The 17,970-nt window shown below is 46.4% G+C and overlaps 1 protein-coding gene across 1 annotated transcript in view; it reads right to left on the minus strand.

Annotated features, from left to right (window-relative positions):
* Positions 1-17,970, minus strand: part of PEX7 (peroxisomal biogenesis factor 7) — a 145,681-nt gene that overhangs the window by 117,760 nt on the left and 9,951 nt on the right. Inside the window, exon 3 of the mRNA XM_066606118.1 lies at positions 14,521-14,671. Coding sequence (XP_066462215.1) covers positions 14,521-14,671 — 151 coding nt within the window. The remainder of the gene's footprint in view (positions 1-14,520; positions 14,672-17,970) is intronic.

Genomic DNA, 17,970 nt, shown 5'->3' on the forward strand with positions numbered 1-17,970 from the left:
GCAGTTCAAAAAACAATCATATATATAACTGAACACAAACACCAACTATGCAGGGAACTGCAACACAGCTCCATTCAGGAAGACAAGGCTGTGCTGCAGTTCAGTGCGCAGTTGGAAGTTGAAAACACAACTGTATGGGGAAATACTTTGCAAGTGGCTTTATGCCGAACCAAAACTGTAGCCTCTTCAAAAAAAGAAAGGAACATAATTATCTGGGTGGGTGTCGTGTCCCCAGTGAACAAGACAAGACACTGGTTTTACGGTAAGATCAAGGGAGAGAGGAAAGACTTGGGGTGGTTGACGATTCCCCCGAATCTGGACAAGGTGTTCAGAGAAATGTGGAAATACCAGGCTCTACATACCCTCTGACAGACCCGTCCCTTTTGGACACCAAGACTAAGCTGAAACAGGAGACCTGGATTAACCCTTTGCAATCCAATTTTGGATTCAGGGTTTCCTAGGGGGCTCTCTCTTTCTAGCATTATACAATGGAGCCATCTGCTGGCTAGAGCCAGTACTGCAGTATGGGACATGCCGGAGAGGCCCTTGACAACAGAGCGGCCAGTAATATACAGTAAGAATACCCTGCCGGACATCTTGTGACATCTGAGCTGTACAGCCTTCAATCGGAATGTCTTCAGACGTCAGACAGTGGATTGGAAAGGGTTAACAACTCGCTGATCTCCTAATGTCTATATCCTGTAACATCGCAGTGCTCTAAAAAGACATTTAGTCCCCTCTTAAACTCCTCCATGTCCTCAGGCAGAGAGTTCCACAGTCTCACTGCTCTTACAGTAAAGAACCCCCTTCTATGTTGGTGATGAAACCTGCTTTCTTCTAGATGTAGCGGATGCCCTCTTGTTACCGACGCAGTCCTGGGTATAAACAGATTATAGGAGAGATCCTCGTATTGTCCCCTAATAACATAGTTATTTGATCACCCCTTAGCCATCTTTTTACAAGGGTGAATAATCCCAATTTGGATAGCCTCTCTGGGTATTCCAGTCCCCTCGTTCCATTTCTTAATTTAGTTACTCTTCTTTGACCCCCTCCAGTACTGTAACATCTTTCCTGAGCATCGGTGTCCAGTACTGTACACAGTATTCCATGTGAGGCCTGACCAATGTCTTATATAGTGAGAGGATAATGTTCTCATCCCTCACCCCTATACCTCTTTTAATGCACACCAAGGCCTTATTAGCTTTTGCAGCAGCTGACTGGCATTGGTTGCTCCAGTTAAGTCTACAGGCCACTAGTACCCCCAGGTCTTTTTCCATATCACTTTTCCCTAGTAGTACCCGATTTAGTGTGTATTGGTGACATCCGTTTCTCCTGCCCATGTGCATAACCCTACATTTATCAATATTGAACTTCATTTGCCATTTTTACCGAATCCCCCAGCTTATCTAGTTTCTTTTGTAGCCGTACATTGTCCTCTGTTGTATTAATTATCTTGTATAATTTAGTATCATCTGCAAATATTGATATTTTACTGTGCAGTCCCTCTATCAGGTCATTGATAAATATATTAAACAGAATGGGGCCTAATACTGAACCCTGTGGTACCCCACTAGCAACGGGCCCAATCAGAGTACGAACCATTTATTACCACCCTGTGCTTTCAATCCCTGAGCCAGTTCTTTACCCAGCTCCACCGAGCTGTCTCATTTTACATAGCAACTTATTACCATATACGGCATGATGTCAATTGCTTTAGAGAAATTCAGATATACGAGATCAATAGACTCTCCCAGGTCCAGCCTAGAACTTACTTCATTGTAAAAGCTGATCAGATTGGTCTGAAGCCCTAGTTACACTACATTAAGGAAAAGAAAAAAAGAATACATAACCTAGTAGCCTCTGTCCAGGTCTCTTCCGATGCTCTCTAGAGATTCAGTGTGGTTCCCGCAGTACATCATCACTTCCTAGTTCCTAAATCCCACCTCCAGGAAGCAATGGCTGTAATTGGCTGAGCAGCGGTCGAAGAACCAATCAATGCAGCGCTGGGTAACCAATCATAGCCATCACATTGGTTCATCCAGCGCTGCATTGATTGGTTTTTCGACCATTGCTCAGCCAATCACATCCATCGTTTCATGGAGGCCGGATTTATGAATCCTGTAACCAGGAAGTAATGATGTATGAGCGGCTAAGGACTGCGGGAAGCGCATCAGAGCTGTGGAGAGCAGCAGAAGGGACCTGGACTTAGCCTGCTAGGTAACTATATAATAAGACCTCCCCGGAAAATAAGACCTAGTGCCTCTTTTAGTGGGAAAATAATATAAGACAGGGTCTTAATTTTGGGGAAACACGGTACTTACCTGTAATGTGCATGATACAAAAGGTCTGACCTGATTTGTATACCTAAACTTAGTCTGCAGAAGAGATCTAATAACTGAGAAGACATGAATGGTCAATTATGACACTAGAGAACACATGAACCATCAATCAAGAGCCAAGGGGAGGTGTTGAGGAAAGTTTAAAGCAAACTGCTATGCTGTTTCCACAGCTCCAGTTGACGTTTATGGCAGTTACAGAAACAGTGTAATAAAGCCCTGTCAGCTGTTTCCTTAAGTCATGACCCCCCCCCCCCCCCCCGCCACAGCATACACAGCCTTGGTTATTGGGGTTATTGGGGGCCACAGTTCAAGTTAGGTGCCTACAATATGCTATAAAAGTTGAGATGGGAATAACCCATTAGTGAAAAAATGCCAGGACTACTCACTTGTAATGGAATGCCCATTATATGGTTCACATATAGTCTGTATATGTTGCATGTCAAAATAAAACCTTCTTCCCTGGGTAAAAGCTCCAGTTGGATTAGCAAGTGTGGTGTGTTTAGCCTTTCTTCCAAATAAGCACTCTAAACTTATGACTCATGACTGTTATAGTACCCTAGAAATTGATGACAGACATCTTGAATTACCCAGGATGGGACTTTGTGTTTTTGACCTTTTATCTTTGAGTTCTCATTGGATATTTTTTCTCAATATGAGTAAAGTTATGTTCACATGATGCCAAAGGTTGTTATAGAAACTTGAGGCCTAGCAAAACCTATTAGATTCTACCAGAGGAAGTTTCTAGTAGGTTTATCTGTCAGTGTGACTGTACAGTACACTGCAATACAGAAAGAAGTACTGCAGTATACTATACAACTGATCAATGAAATGCATGGTTAAGTCCTGCAGTGGCATTTAAAAAAATAAAATAAAACACATTTAACAAAAATGTTAAACAACAATATATCTCCATTTTCCACAATGTGTCATTTTATGATGAAAAAGGGAGTGAATTTCTTACCGAAAATTCCTTTTTCCCCGAGTCATCCTGACGGCAGACATGGAGGTTGCACCTTGACCTCGTAGGGACAGGAAGCAAGAGACTTTAAAAGGCTCCTCCCGTCTCCCATTCACCAGTGTCTTCTAAATTACTTACATGGACATGTCGTGGTTAACCAAGGAAGGTATTTATTTGCTCCGAAAAAAAATAACATGGTTAGTTTCATTTGAACATAAACAAGAAGAGGGTAGCTTACCCAGACTTAAACACAGGAAATATGCACAAATTTACCGCATGAAGGGAAATGCCCAACATAGGAGCCTCTGGGCTACAGATTCGTGCCCGCATAAACGTTAATATAAACGTGTGAATTTTTGGGAGGGAAATACGTGCCGTCAGGATGACTCGGGAAAAAGGAATTTTCGGTAAGAAATTCACTCCCTTTTCCCGGCGTCATCCTGACGGCAGACATGGAGTATACCAAATTAACTCTTAGGGAGGGACCACTGCTTGCAGGACCTCTCTCCCGAAAGAGAGAGATCGGAGGAGAGGTCCGCATTCGGCCTGTAATGTTTTGCGAATGTGTGCAGGTTGGACCATGTGGCTGCCTTACAGATTTGGTCCGGCGTCGCCATAGCCCTCTCTGCCCAGGAGCAGGATACTGCCCTGGTAGAATGGGCCTTGAGTCCTTCCGGGATAGCGCTGTTGCAGGACGGAGTAGGTCTGCTGGATGGTGGATTTTATTCGGCGGCTAATGGATCTCCTAGAAGCCGCTCTTCCTCTGCCTGGCCCCTGAAATTGAACAAAAGACAGTCAGCCTTCCTAAAAGGATAATGTCTGCTCTGGGTAGCATAGAATGGCCTTCCTTGCATCCAGGCTATGGTAGTCTCTTTCCCTATCGTTTTGGGGATTTTGACCGAAGGATGGGAGAATAATTTCTTGCTGTCTGTGGAATTTTGAGGCTACCTTTGGAAGAAAAACGGGGGTCTGTTTTTTTGTATGACCCTATCGTCCTGGCTTAATAGGTAAGACGTCTTACAAGATAGGGCCTGGGGCTCGCTTACGTGCCTTGCTGCTGTGATAGCTACCAGGAACACAGTTTTAAACGTGAGGAACCTAATCGGAATCTGATCAATAGGTTGAGGGGGTCTTTGCAGAGGCTTTGGAGAACTAGGTTCAGGTCCCATGGGGGGAACTGTACTACGGCTAACTGACCTCATTCTTTCCGCCGCTTTCATGAACCTGCGGATCAGTCTATGATCCGCCAAAGGTTGGTCTAGGATGGCTGAGAGCGCTGCTACCTGTACTTCCAGGGTTCGTGGTCTCAGGTTTTTATCTGGAGGAAGTCCAAATCTCTGCCACCAAAGTGTCAAGATTGGAGACCTCCAGCCCCCTCCAGGAGAAGAATTTTTTCCCCGATCTTACTATAAGTAGCTGAGGTTACAGGTTTTTCGGGACTGGCGTAGAGTCGCGATAACTCTGGAGGACAGACCTTGTCTTAGCGTCTGTTCCTCAATATCCACACTGCGAGGTTCAGTCTCTCTAGGTTGGGGCAAAGAATTGGGCCCTGCGCTAGAAGGTCCTTCCTGGATGGAAGGCGGATTGGCTCCGAGATGGCGAGCTTTAGGAGCACCGGAAACCATGCCCTTTTTTCCCCAGTGTTGGGTGATCAGGATCAGCGTGATGTTGCTCTGCTGGACCTTCTGAAGAACTCTCGGGATCAGGTGTATGGGGGAGGGGGAAGGCGTACGCCAGACTGAAATCCCAACTATGGGAAAAAGCGTCTAACCCCTCGGACTTGTCCCTCGGATCTAGGGAAAAATAGCCGGGACATTCTGAATTTTTGCTGCTCGCAAACAGGTCCACCTGTGGACTGCCCCAGGTTTCTGTAATGAGACGAAATTCCTCTTGATTCAGAGACCATTCCCAGGGTCTAGGCCTCTTTGACTTAGAAAGTCGGCTGTCAGGATCTGGGATCCTTTGAGATGGACTGCTGTCAGGACTGTACCGTGGACTCGGCCCATCAGAAAATCGGGGCTGTTAATTTCAGCAGGTGAAAGTTTCTGGTGCCTCCCTGGTGGTGAATAAGTGAAACGGCGGTCCCGTTATCCGAGAAGATCCTAACATGCTCCCAGATGGCCCTAAGCTCTCTGGAATTTGAGGTCTAGGCATGCAATGTCGGACCCCATTTGCCCTGGAGCAAACGCTGCCCCACTTGCGCTCCCCAGCCAGGCTGGCTTGCGTTGGTGACTACGGAGATGAAGGGCTCTGTCACCCATGGGGACTCCGCCTCTAGGTTGCCAGTTGACCGCCACCAGCGGAGGGACCTTGTGACCGCTGATGACACGGGCATTCTGCGGTCCAGAGAGGTTGTTGCCCCGTCCCAGTTGCCCAGGGTGGCTCTCTGTAGTGTCCTTGAGTGAGCCTGGGCCCAAGGAATAATGCCGATACAGGAGGTCATGAGGCCCAGGAGCCTCGTTGCGTCCCTAATCGTTATTTGTTTCTTCTGGCCGCATTTCTGCGCTGCCAGCCTAAGGTTTTCCTGCCTGGGTGGAGGCAAAGACAAGATCTGAGACACTGAGTCTATCTGTACCCCCAGGAGGTCTTTCGCGTCTCGGGGAGAAGACTAGATTTAGGGAAGTTAACTATCCACCCCAGTCTCTGAAATAGGGAGATGATTCGGCTGGTATCCTCTTTGAGGATCTTCGGCGAGGATGCCATTACCAGCAAATCGTCCAGGTATGGGACAATGTTTATGCCTGCCACATGGAGATGCGCCACCATCTCGGCCGCTATTTTAGAGAATATCCTGGGTGCCGTTGAAATTCCGAGGGGTAGGAGCTGGAATTGAAAATGGTGTACACGGCTGCCCATCCTGATGGCAAACCGCAGGTACTTGTGATGTTCCGACAGGACTGGGACGTGGTAGTACGCGTCCTTTAGATCGACGGTACTCATAAAGTCCCCTCTTTTGATCAGAGTTACTGTAGACCTGATGGTTAAACCTTTTGTAGGTAATCAACCTGTTCAGGCCCTTCAGATTAAGGATCATCCGAAACTGTCGTTCGGTTTTTTGATCAGAAATAGGGGTAGAACCCCAAGCCCTGTTCTACTGCGGGGACCTGGACTACCGCCCCCATCTGTAGCACCTTAGAAATTTCGTTTCTAAAAGATACCCTGCAGGGCGGGGGATCGCGTGGGGGCCAGGAAAGCTCAACAGTCTATCCCCCACCTGGTACTCGCCTACAGGGGAAGGGGTTGTTTTTGTTTTACTCCTGCCTCCTTTGGGGTAGGACCAGCACCCCGTCTTTCCTTTGCCTCGGTATGGCTTGAAGGATGGCTGAGGTTTGTGGGGAAATCCCGTTCTTGCTTGGTCCGGGAAACTGCGGGTCCTGTCGGTAGCTCTTTTTAGGATCTCCTCCAAGTCCGTGCCAAACATGTGCTGGCCATGAAACAGAGATGTTACACGGCCTTCCTTTGGAAGCCGTATCTGCTTTCCATGTTTTCAGCCAGACCGCCTGTTGCTGATCTAAGTAGAGGCATGCATTCCAGTAACACATCTCTAGAGGCCTTCTGTTTAATCTGGTCGTCGAGTTCCCCCAATCAGAGGAACATCGACCTTGCCACAGAAGTCGCTGCGACCTTGGACTTCAGCGTATAGGCCATTGTTTGCCAGGCCCGTTTCATCAAGGCGTCGACCCTGTTCATCGGGTTTTTAAGATGAGAGGAGTCCTTGAATGGCAGGGCTGTCTTTTTGGCCATTATGGTCACCTGTGCCCGACGCCGCGCGCGGCCGCACCGGCATGCCTGGAGGAGAGAGGCATCTGAGCCTGTGGCCCGCCGCTTTCCCCAGCTGAAACCACTGCGCCGAGCTGTGGCAGGGGAAGGAGGGGACCCAAGGACCTCTGGTCCGCCGCTCCGACTGCTGCGGTGGTGAACCCCGGGCGGTCAGACCCGTGGCCCGCCGTGCTCCCGGACCGTGCGTAGATGCTCACGTCTTTCTCCGCAAAGCGGAGTCTCTTTTTATATTCGCGGGACAAATAGAGGTGTTTGTCCGCGCAGCCCACTCATACGTGATTACTTTCTTCAGGGTATCATTAACCGGAAACACTGTGCGGTTCCTTGGTCTGAGCCCGCCGGACACGGCGTCCTGTATGGACCTTGGCTCGACCACATCCTCGACCTTCCTTGTATCCCTGACTGCTTTGATCAGGTCAACCAGGTCCCCAGATGAGAAATAGTACTTTTTATTCTCATCCCTGGCGTCAGGGGGACGGTCAAAGAGTTCGCCATTTGACAAGTCGCCCCGGGATTGCTCAAACTGTGAGCTCGTTAGCGGTATGTGGCTCGCCTTTTTAGCGGCCCTTCCTTCCGCTGAGCTGGGGGGGGGGATGGAGGGGGGGGGGGAGACTGGAAATTGATGCCCGGACCTCCTCTCTAACCAGGGATATAATATCTTCCCTGAATGCAGCCTGTTCATCCGTAAGGATCTTGGAGGTACAGTCGGGGCATAGCGGCTTTTTTATGCGCCTCGTCCAGTTTTTTGTTTTTTTTTAAAGACACAGAGCGCCTTTCCTGTGTTTTTTCTTTAGGTCCTGTTTAGACCGAGTGGATTCCCTGTCCTGCAGAATATACATGCATGCACATAAGGGAAAACCCCCACACAATGCTAAATTCCTGAGCATAACATTCCTGCAACAAGTAACACTTACAGTTTGCAGGGCTTCCATCTCTGGTTCCTTTGTAGTCATGATGCAGAAACGCAGACAGAACCAGGTAGACAGATAAATTCTTCTCTGAAGGTGTGCTGTCAGTGGAAGCTTGTCGGGGGGGGGGGGGGGGTCTCCATTTTCAAATCTCCCGCTGTTCCGGGTCAGCTGACGGCGTCTAACGTCACCGCGTCACACCGCGTCATTGGCTCCGCCCCCCCGACGCCGCGCACGGCCGCGCCGGCATGCCTGGAGGAGAGAGGCATCTGAGCCTGTGGCCCGCCGCTCTCCCCGGCTGAAAAACAACTCCGAGCTGGAGGAGGAAGGAGGGGACTCAAGGACGTCTGGTCCGCCGCTCCGACCGTTGCGGTGGTGAACCCCGGGCGGTCAGACCTGTGGCCCGCCGTGCTCCCGGACCGCGCTGACTCTCCGGAGGGGAGATGAGAAGGGAAGCAGCCCTGTGGACCGTCAATCCCTCCAGTCAGCCTGCTTGGAAAAGGGTGAGGGGGGAAAACAGCCCTATGGACCGTTCCCCCAGCTGTCATCCTGCAGCTCCCTGGAGGGAGCTCCTCTTGCATGTCCCTGTAGGGACAGGAAGCACTGGTGAATGGGAGACGGGAGGAGCCTTTTAAAGTCTCTTGCTTCCTGTCCCTACGAGGTCAAGGTGCAACCTCCATGTCTGCCGTCAGGATGACTCCGGGAAAAAGTACATATTACTAAAATCACTGCATTCATACCAACTCGCACTATGAAGCTAATGCCTTATTTACACCCCTGGTGAATTCAGTAAAAAGTAAAACAAACAGTGCCAGACTGGATGTATTTTTGATCACCTCACCTCCAAAAAAATAATAAAACTAAATAAAAAATACATGTCTACCTCAAAATGTTAATAAAAAAAAATAAGCCCTCATACAGCCCTATCAATTGAAAAATAGAAAGGTTACAGCTCCCTGATGTCAAGCAATTCTTTATAAAAACTGTTTTTATTATGCAAAATTAGAAAAATCTAAAAAAAAAAAAATATAAATATTTAATATTGCTGCAATCATACTGACCCAAACAAAGTTAAAGGAGATGTCTCGAGGAAGCAGTGATTTTTTTTTTTTGTCCAGTCCCCCTAATTAAACATACATTACTAATTACCCCTGTAAATGACTTTCCTAGCTGGTTTGTACTTACCGTTCCAGCGTTTCAGCAACTTATAAAAGTTTCCCCAAGATGGCCGCCGGCTCTTTCCCCGTCGCTCGCTGCAGCCCGACGTGCGCGCTCCCGAGACGCTGCCAGCTGTGTCTCCATGGCAACCGGACGCCCCGCAGCCGCCGACCAGACGCCCCGCAGCCGCCGACCAGTCACCCACCGCCAGGCAGCAGGTAACCGGCGCTAGCCCCCGGCTCCCCAGCGCTACGCTCCCGGCTCCCCAGCGCTAGACCCTCAGCCCAGGTGAAGGCCCCGGAGCCCAGCGCTAGGTTCCGGAGCCCAGCGCTAGGTTCCGGAGCCCAGGTGAAGGCCCCAGAGCCCAGCGCTGGGCTCCGGGGCCTTCACCTGTCAGTGAACATCACCCCCGACCCATCACTTACCCCCCTGGCCCAGCGCTAGTTCCCCCGGCCTAGCGACAGCCCCCCCCCGGCCTAGCGACAGCCCCCCCATCGCAGCGACAGCCCCCCCCCTGCCTAGCGACAGCCCCCCCATCGCAGCGACAGCCCCCCCCATCGCAGCGACAGCGACGACAGCCCCCCCCCCCCCCTGGCGCAGCGGCAGCCCCCCCGGCCCATCACTTACCTGGACGGCAGGACAGCTGGGCGGCTTCTCCGGACAGCTGGGCGGCTCTGCACCTTCCTCTAACAGAGGATGGTACAGAATGGCCGCTCCAGCGCGCTCCCGAGCAGTGACAGCTCATCTGCGCATGCGCAGAAGAGCTGTAGCGGGGAGCACACTGAAGCGGCTCGTGCTGAAAGGAGAAGACCGGACTGCGCAAGCGCGTCTAAAAAAGCAAGCTGCCAGCGAATTTAGACGGAACCATGGCGACGAGGACGCTAGCAACGGAGCAGGTAAGTGGAATAACTTCTGTATGGCTCATATTTAATGCACGATGTATATTACAAAGTGCATTAATATGGCCATACGGAAGTGTATAACCCCACTTGGTTTCGCGAGACAAACCCTTTAACATGTTATTAATTTCTCAAAGTGAACGCAGTACAAAAAAAAAATAAAAAAAATAAAAAACAACACCATAAGGCCTAGTGCCCACGGCCGTGACGGGCTCCGCACGCGGAATACCGCAGCAGAGCCCATCATGGCGCCCCCCCCAGAGACCCCATACTTGCCTCCAGATCCACCGCCGGACGACCCGCATGATGCTCCGGCGCGCATGCGCAGTAGACCACATGACGCGGTGGCAGTATCATGGGACGCGCCGTCAGCGTATCATGACGTGACTGAGTCATATGACGCGGCCGTCGGGGAAGCATTTTCACGCTATCTTTCGCTGTGCTACAGCAGAATATAGCGGACGGCTTCCATTGACTGCAAGCCAAATACCTAGAAACAGGCAGTGGATTCTAAAAGTTCTGGAAGAGAGATTCCTATTGCCAGGCACTTCAAAGTTGATTTTCTGTGGTAAAATCCTTTTAATGCAAGTATATTGCAAGATTCATGATTCACACAAAATTTGTGTCTATTTAAAGAAAGATGGGGTCCCTGCAGCAAAGACCATATTCTAATTGGTGAAGTTGAGGGTGCCTGTCCACGGGTGTGATTTCGCCTGCGGTAAACTGCCGGCGAATGACGCCATCTGAAGCTTTCCATAGCACTGCAATGGAAAGCGCCAGCCCCCTGTCCACAAGTGGAGAATCATTGCGATTCTCTGCTCATGGCTGGCAATTCGCAGCATGCTGCGAATTGCCCCGATTCTCCGCGGTCATCCTATCTATCAGATTAGGCTGACCTGCGGAGAACTGTCTGCGGCTCCTGCTCCCGGGCCGCGGCTCCGGATACCGCAACTCCCGTGGAGAGGGGGCCTAAAGGGGAAAAACAGGGTACTTCAGGTGCTGCCTCTAAGAGTAGACCTAGGAGTCCTTCCATGTCAAGTGGTCTAAAACAAGAAAAAGTCACCCCTTTCATATTGCAGATATTGTTCAAATTTAGTGTATTACACACCCACTGTATCAAAAGAAATTTCCCAAAGTTTTAGGTTCCTACGCTTTACGCATGCATATTTGATGGATTGCTTTGAAGTGCCGGTGGGTCTTCAGGAGCTGAAAATTCACCAGAATAGTGACTACCACTAGTATAATACATGGTACCAATATCAGGTTTGTATCACCTTTTGGGTAAATCCTGGCCCAAAATTCCTTCTGCGGAGAATGACACATTTTGAGGCACCCTTTGAGCAAAGTTTTCAAGTTAGCTTTGGGACCAGAAAAGTTAGTACGATGGTACCAATAAACTTGGCATAAAAATTGTGCAGGACCTCCAATTTTTAGCTTTTTTGATCACGTAGTTCCAAATTTATTAATAGCTAAAAAATGCCATTTTATTCATTGTTGTGCGCAAACTTGCAGACAGCCCTCCTAACAGGGAGGGGGTGGGGTCTAACTCAGGAACCATTAGCTGTAGGAATCTAAAACTTTTGGAAAATTTCTTTTGATACCATGGGTGCGTAATACACAAATTTTGAACACAATCTGAGATACGAAGGTGGGGAGCATTAGACAACTTGACATGGAATGACTCCTAAGCCAAATCAGTCTTTGGCATGATGGTCCACATCCGCCATTCTGACACCCGCTCACCATCTTGGTAACTCTTCTCTGAACTTGCTCCAGTTTGTCCATGTTTTTTTTTTTTAACTGGGGTGCCCAGAACTGGATACAGTATTCCAGATGAGTTCTGACTAAGGAAGAGTGGAGGGGGATAATGACCTCACGTGATCTAGACTCTATGCTTCTCTTAATACATCATAGAATTGGGTTTTTTGAAGATAGGGACAACATTTGCCCTTTTCCAATATTCTGGAATTTCTCTTGTTCTCCAGGAATTTTGGCGAGTGGCTCAGCAATTACCTCTGCTGCTTCCTTTAGTATCCTAGGATACAATTTATCTGGACCTTGAGACTTGAATTCATTTAAGTTAGCTAAGTGTTCCCTCACCATCTATCTGCTTATAGATAGCCTGCATTCTTTTATTCCCCCAATAGCACAGGGAAGAACAGTTAATGTTCATCTACTTTCTGAAAGAAAACAGATACAAAATAGAAATTTAAATGTTCGTCCTTCTCAACATCATTCTTAACCAATTCACCATTTTCATCTTGTAAGCATCCAATAGCATCTTTGACTTTTCTTTTGCTTTTGACATCCCCCCAAAATCCTTTTCTATTGTTTTTGGCCTCTGTTGCAAGCCTCAGTTCATTATTAGCTTTAGCTTTTCTGACACTTGCCCTACAGTTTCTTGAGACCGCATTATATTCTTCTTTAGATTTTCCCCCTTTGTCCATTTGATAAACATATTTTTCTAATAATAAACATATGTTTTTAACATGTTTGCAAGTTCTGTGTTCACCCATTCTGGTTTCTTTCAAGCAGCTATACATGTAAAAAAGTAAAAAATTTTTGAGCAAAAATTAATATAAAACCCTGTCTTATTTTCGGAGGAAACAGGGTAGCTATTTTTTTATTCACATACTAGGGAAGACCACTATATTTGTCAACAACCCCATTTTGTATTATACGATCACTGACTAACCCAGACCATACAGTTTAGTGTATTTCCCATGAGTCAGCAGCTGTTTGTCCTACAATGTCAGGTTTGCACACAATTTTGCCAGTTTCCTATGCACTACAGCAGTGAGAAAATAGAATTGGTACCATTTAACTGGTTTGTGAAGATGCAGAAGATAGAAGCTGCAGTAAAATATAGTCCATAGTATAAGTCATCATAATATATTCAGAAAGCTTAATCACAGTAATTACAGGGGCCTCCGTGTGTAGAGCTGCATCTGGATATTACATATACACATAAAAGTAAATGTTAGCACATTTTAAAATAGCACAGCCAAAGGGAGCACATAAAAGTACCTTTCACTGTGATCTAGCTTCTGTGTATGGGAAATTGCTATGTGAGTAGATATTTTTTAGAACATTATTTTTATAATGGGAGGGGAGGGGGCAATATAACATGATTGTATAAGTACTATATGAACTGTATATACACGAATTGTACATGACAGAAGAAAAATAAATCAAATAAACATGGCAAATATAATTTGATTGCTAAAAAATATGATACAGTTTCATACTCAGTTACTTAAAAACTGATTTTTTGCAGATATCTATATAAATTTCTATCGAAGGAACATGTATTTGCCCAATCATAGGGCCATGTGAAGATGGCACCGATCACCCAAAGAACAAATAAACACTCGTTCATCAGGTAATCACATCTTTTATGAGACACAAACAATTATCGACGTCAGCAGCATATCTCCCATGTGAATGGGGGATGTGCTGCTAACAATAATCAGACTCTATGGGGGATAATGATCATATGAACCATCATTTGTTCCCTAATAGAGTATGAATGGGCCTGCCCAGAGGCTTGGTAGGCAAATGCTGATCTTATTGACTGGTGCTCACATACTGTAACAAAACACTCCATACAAATGGGCCCTTGGCTAGAACAGAGCAAGTGCAATGAGATGATACTGCGCCCCCCTCTGTCTGTGGCACAGTAGGAAATATAGGCTGCATTAGGAAAACCACATCAGAGAGACAGAAGAAACCAAGATGACAGGCTGCTCAACTACAACAGCTATACACAAGATCCACTGCATTATTCTTTAATAATAGTATATGCACTATACAGGCAAAAAAGTGCTGCTGTACTTAATTCTTTGCACAAAAACATTTAACCCTTTCCAATCCAATTTGTATCCTGGTTTTCCTAGGGGGCTTACTCTTTTTCTGCCGTTATACAATGGCGCTATATGCTGGCTAAAGCTAGTACTGCATGAGGTGGCACGTTGGATAGGCTCCGACAGCTGAAAGGCTGGCAATATACAGTAAGAGAACCCTGATGGACGTCTTCAAACATCGGAGCTGTACAGCCTTAAATCATAATGTCTTTCGAAGTCAGACAGTGGATTGGAAAGGGTTAAAGCTTGAAACTTTATTTTTTAAAACATGGAACAAAGATACCTGCTTACGTTTTTATAAGAACGGCATTGCGCCAAGATATAAAGTTATCGACTATCCACAGAATTGGGTCCCCAACCAATCGCGATAATGGGTGTCCCAAGGGACCCCAAAGAAATGAGTGAAGCAGAGGACACACACGTGCATCTCTGCTCTATTAATTTCAATGCAATTTGCGGAGTACGAGGGCTCCTCTATCTCCAACAGTGTCACTGAAATGAATGGAGCGGTGCACATGCATGTCCTTCGTTTCATTCATCCGGGGACCTTTGGGTAACTTTATATCTTGGCACAACCCCTTGAAAGAACCTAGAAAATATAGATTTCCTTCCTACCTCTTTGGTGTGCTCTTTGAATACATGCACAGGTCCTTGTGGTTTGGATATGTCCCATAGTTGCAGCGATCCATCTCCACTAGAAGTTACCAGAATATTTTCACTAGTTTCGCTCCATGTCACATCAAACAGCGCATCACTCCACTCAAAGCTAGAGCAAGTAATAGAAATATTATGATTAAAGCAAACATAGTATACAAGCAGAGCAATCACAAGGGAACACAGTAAAGAATGTATTGTAGGATTCACACAAAGGCAGTCGAAGATGCAAAAATCATTTATTGGCTAACTGCACTTTTTTCGAACTTTTGACATGTCCGAGCGACGTGTCAAAAGTTTTGATAAATTGAGGTTCAATACTATAATACTGATGATCTATACTCAGGAAACGTCATCAATATTAGATTGGTTGGGAAGCCAGGCGTCAGACCCACACCAATCAGCTGATATGAAGGGGCACCAGAAGAGGCACAGTTCCATAAACTGTGAAGTGACAGACCATTACAGTTTCCCCCAATCAAAGGGATAACACATTAGTGTTAGTACATTAACCCCTTAGTGACGACCAATACACCTTTTTATTGTGATGGCATGCCTGACTACTGACAGCCAGGCCCCTGCTCTAACTGCCAGAAGAGAAGAAACCTCAGATTATGCAGCTTAACCCCTTACATTCCACAATCAATAGCAGCTTCAGCATCTGAGCAGATGACAGGTTAGGGGGCTCTTTCTGTCACCCATCGGCACCAATGCGATTTCAAGGTACCAAAAGGTTCCCATAGCAGGTGGGAGCATGACAAAGGCCTCCATGTCACTCAGCCTATTAAGCTCCGCCTATGGCAAAGTCTAATAAACTGCTGATATAGCCTTAGTAAAATATAATAGCGATTATAACAAACGTATTTTCAAGTCCCCTTGAGGGACTAAAAAAATAGTGTAAAAAAAAGTTCGCTAAAACTTGAAATTTAAAAAATGAAAATCCAGTTTAAAAAAAAAAATTCTATTTTAAGTGGCTATAATTCCAAAAGTGTTTTTTTTAAAAGCAACACCTTATAGATATCACCAGGGTCGTAACAACGCAGGCAATTAAAATATTTTGTTATTTATCGCGCATGGTGAAGGCCGTTAAAATAATTTTTTAAAGTAAAGTTAGAATTGCTAGTTTTGTTTTTGTCCATCTCCCCAAAAAAACGTAATAAAAAGCAATCCAAAAGTGAATATAAAAACTACAACTCTGTCCGCCAAAAAAAACAAACAAAGATTTCACAGAACTCCGTTGCTGGAAAAAATAAAAAGGTTATTGAGCTTAGAATTAGGTGATGCAGATTCAATAGTTTTTTTCTTTTATTTTGCAAAAGTAGTATAAAAAAAAAAAAATCTATATAAACTTGGTATCGTAGTAATCATGCTGATCCAGATAAGAAAGTAAGCATGTTATATTTGCAGAATGGTGGATGCTGTATAAAAACAATAGCTAAAACAATGGTGGAATTTCTAGACATTTGTTCCATCTCTCTCCTAAAAAAATGTAACAAAAAGTTATACAACACGTTATGTGCCCCACTAAAAAATAAAACTTTTAACCCATGTCAACGAGTTATGGCTCTTGCAATTCAATGATGAAAATTGCTTGGTCTTTAAGACATAAAATAGGCTTGTTGCTAACACTGTGCTCTTTACAGAATCGGCTTAGTCGTACAATTCAATAACCCAACAGGGTTAGTCCTCTCATACGGCACATACTCCTTTAGCATTAACCCTTTGCAATCCAACTTTGGAGTCAGGGTTTCCTAGGGGGGGGGGAAGGCTCTCTCTTTCTGCCATTATACAATGGAGCCATCTGCTGGCTAGGGCCAGTATTGCGGTATGTGACATGCTGGAGAGGCCCCTGACAACAGAGCTGCCAGTAATATACAGTAAGAATACCCTGCCGGACGTCTTCCGACATCGGAGCTGTACAGCCTTCAATCAGAATGTCTTCAGACATCAGACAGTGGATTGGAAAGGGTTGATAGCTTGTCAATAGATATTGCCAATTTCAACACTGTCAGATGACAAATACTATCTCCTCAGACAAGGGCTGCCGTTCTGGGAAATAAGGATCTAATATTTTCTCCTGTCTAATCCTTAGCTTTTCCCCAGAAATAAGCAGTGTCAGGGTTCTTTCACACGAACGTAGCGATTTTCGGTTGGCTGTGTCACGGCCACAGCACGTCCAAAAATCACGTGAACGGGGGCACAAATCTGCCCAGGTCCAGCTCATATACACTAAGTCCAGAATGCAGTCAGGCAGGGGAAGACCGTTCAGCTCTGCAAAACTGCCTTCCCCTTTCTGCCCCCTCGCTGGCTCTCAGCAAGGGGAGGGGGTGAGCTGGGGTGGGAGCTAGTGCGCTAAGCTCCCGCCCCCTCTCTGCCCTTGCCAGCTACCAGAAATAGGAGGGGCCAAGAGCTTAGAAACTAGCTCCTGCCCCACCCCCTCCCATTGCAAACAGTGGCAAGGGAGGAGAACAGGAGGGAAGTGGGTGGGAGTTTAGCAGAACTCCGTCAGCTACCATAGGCTCCCATAGGAGGCTATGGGAACTGTCCCCACATTCCAGCCAGAGTATAGTTCCTGAACTATTTCCCCTGGCCGGCGTAAAAGTGCACAGCCAAAATGCGCAGCGTATGCGTTATCTTGGCCAGCCGGGCACTTTTACGCCGCGGGAATATGCCCATCTGAACTAAACCAATGCATCAGACGGGCAGCGTATATCGGTTGAGCATGAAAGCTCGGCTGATATACGCTCATGTGAATGAAGCGTCAGAGCGGTCTTGCAAAGCCACAGCTATCAGTACGTAAAAGGGTTTTCCGATCTTACATATTTTTTATGTATAGACAACAAATGTCTGCTACTTCGAGGGTCCTCTACCTACTAAGAGATCATGGTCCTCATTCTGTCAGAAGAGGCAGTTGCAGCCAGACTAACACTGAAAGGGGTTTCTCATAGATCGGATAGAAATTCTGACTGTGCAGGATGTCAAGAAACAAAAATATTTAAAATATAGTGCTAATCTTGAAAGACCATTTATAGAGCTATGGCTGGAGACCAATGGCCCTTCCGCTAGTTCTCCCCCAGCTGCTTCAATAGTAATGTAACACGCAGCTCAGCAGACCTGTTGTCACCGACCATAAGATGTGCAAGCAGCAAGCCACAATTGTTGGTTTATTTAAAATAGTTTCGCTTCCTGAAATCCGGTAATGGAAAGTCAACACTGATACTGGCAAACCCTTCTAACCACTTGCCCTATGTGACCAAGCCCAATGTTTTAAATCAATCGTGATGTACCTCATGTGGTAATCACTTTGGAATGCTATTAGTTATTGGAAGTGATGTTTCTTCGTGACATGTCTTACTTTACAACCATGGCAAATTTTGGTCGTAAGGTTTTGCATTTATTTTTTAAGTCCAG

The sequence above is a fragment of the Eleutherodactylus coqui genome, chromosome 1 (genome assembly GCF_035609145.1).
Source record: "Eleutherodactylus coqui strain aEleCoq1 chromosome 1, aEleCoq1.hap1, whole genome shotgun sequence".
Classification (NCBI taxonomy): Eukaryota; Metazoa; Chordata; class Amphibia; order Anura; family Eleutherodactylidae; genus Eleutherodactylus; species Eleutherodactylus coqui.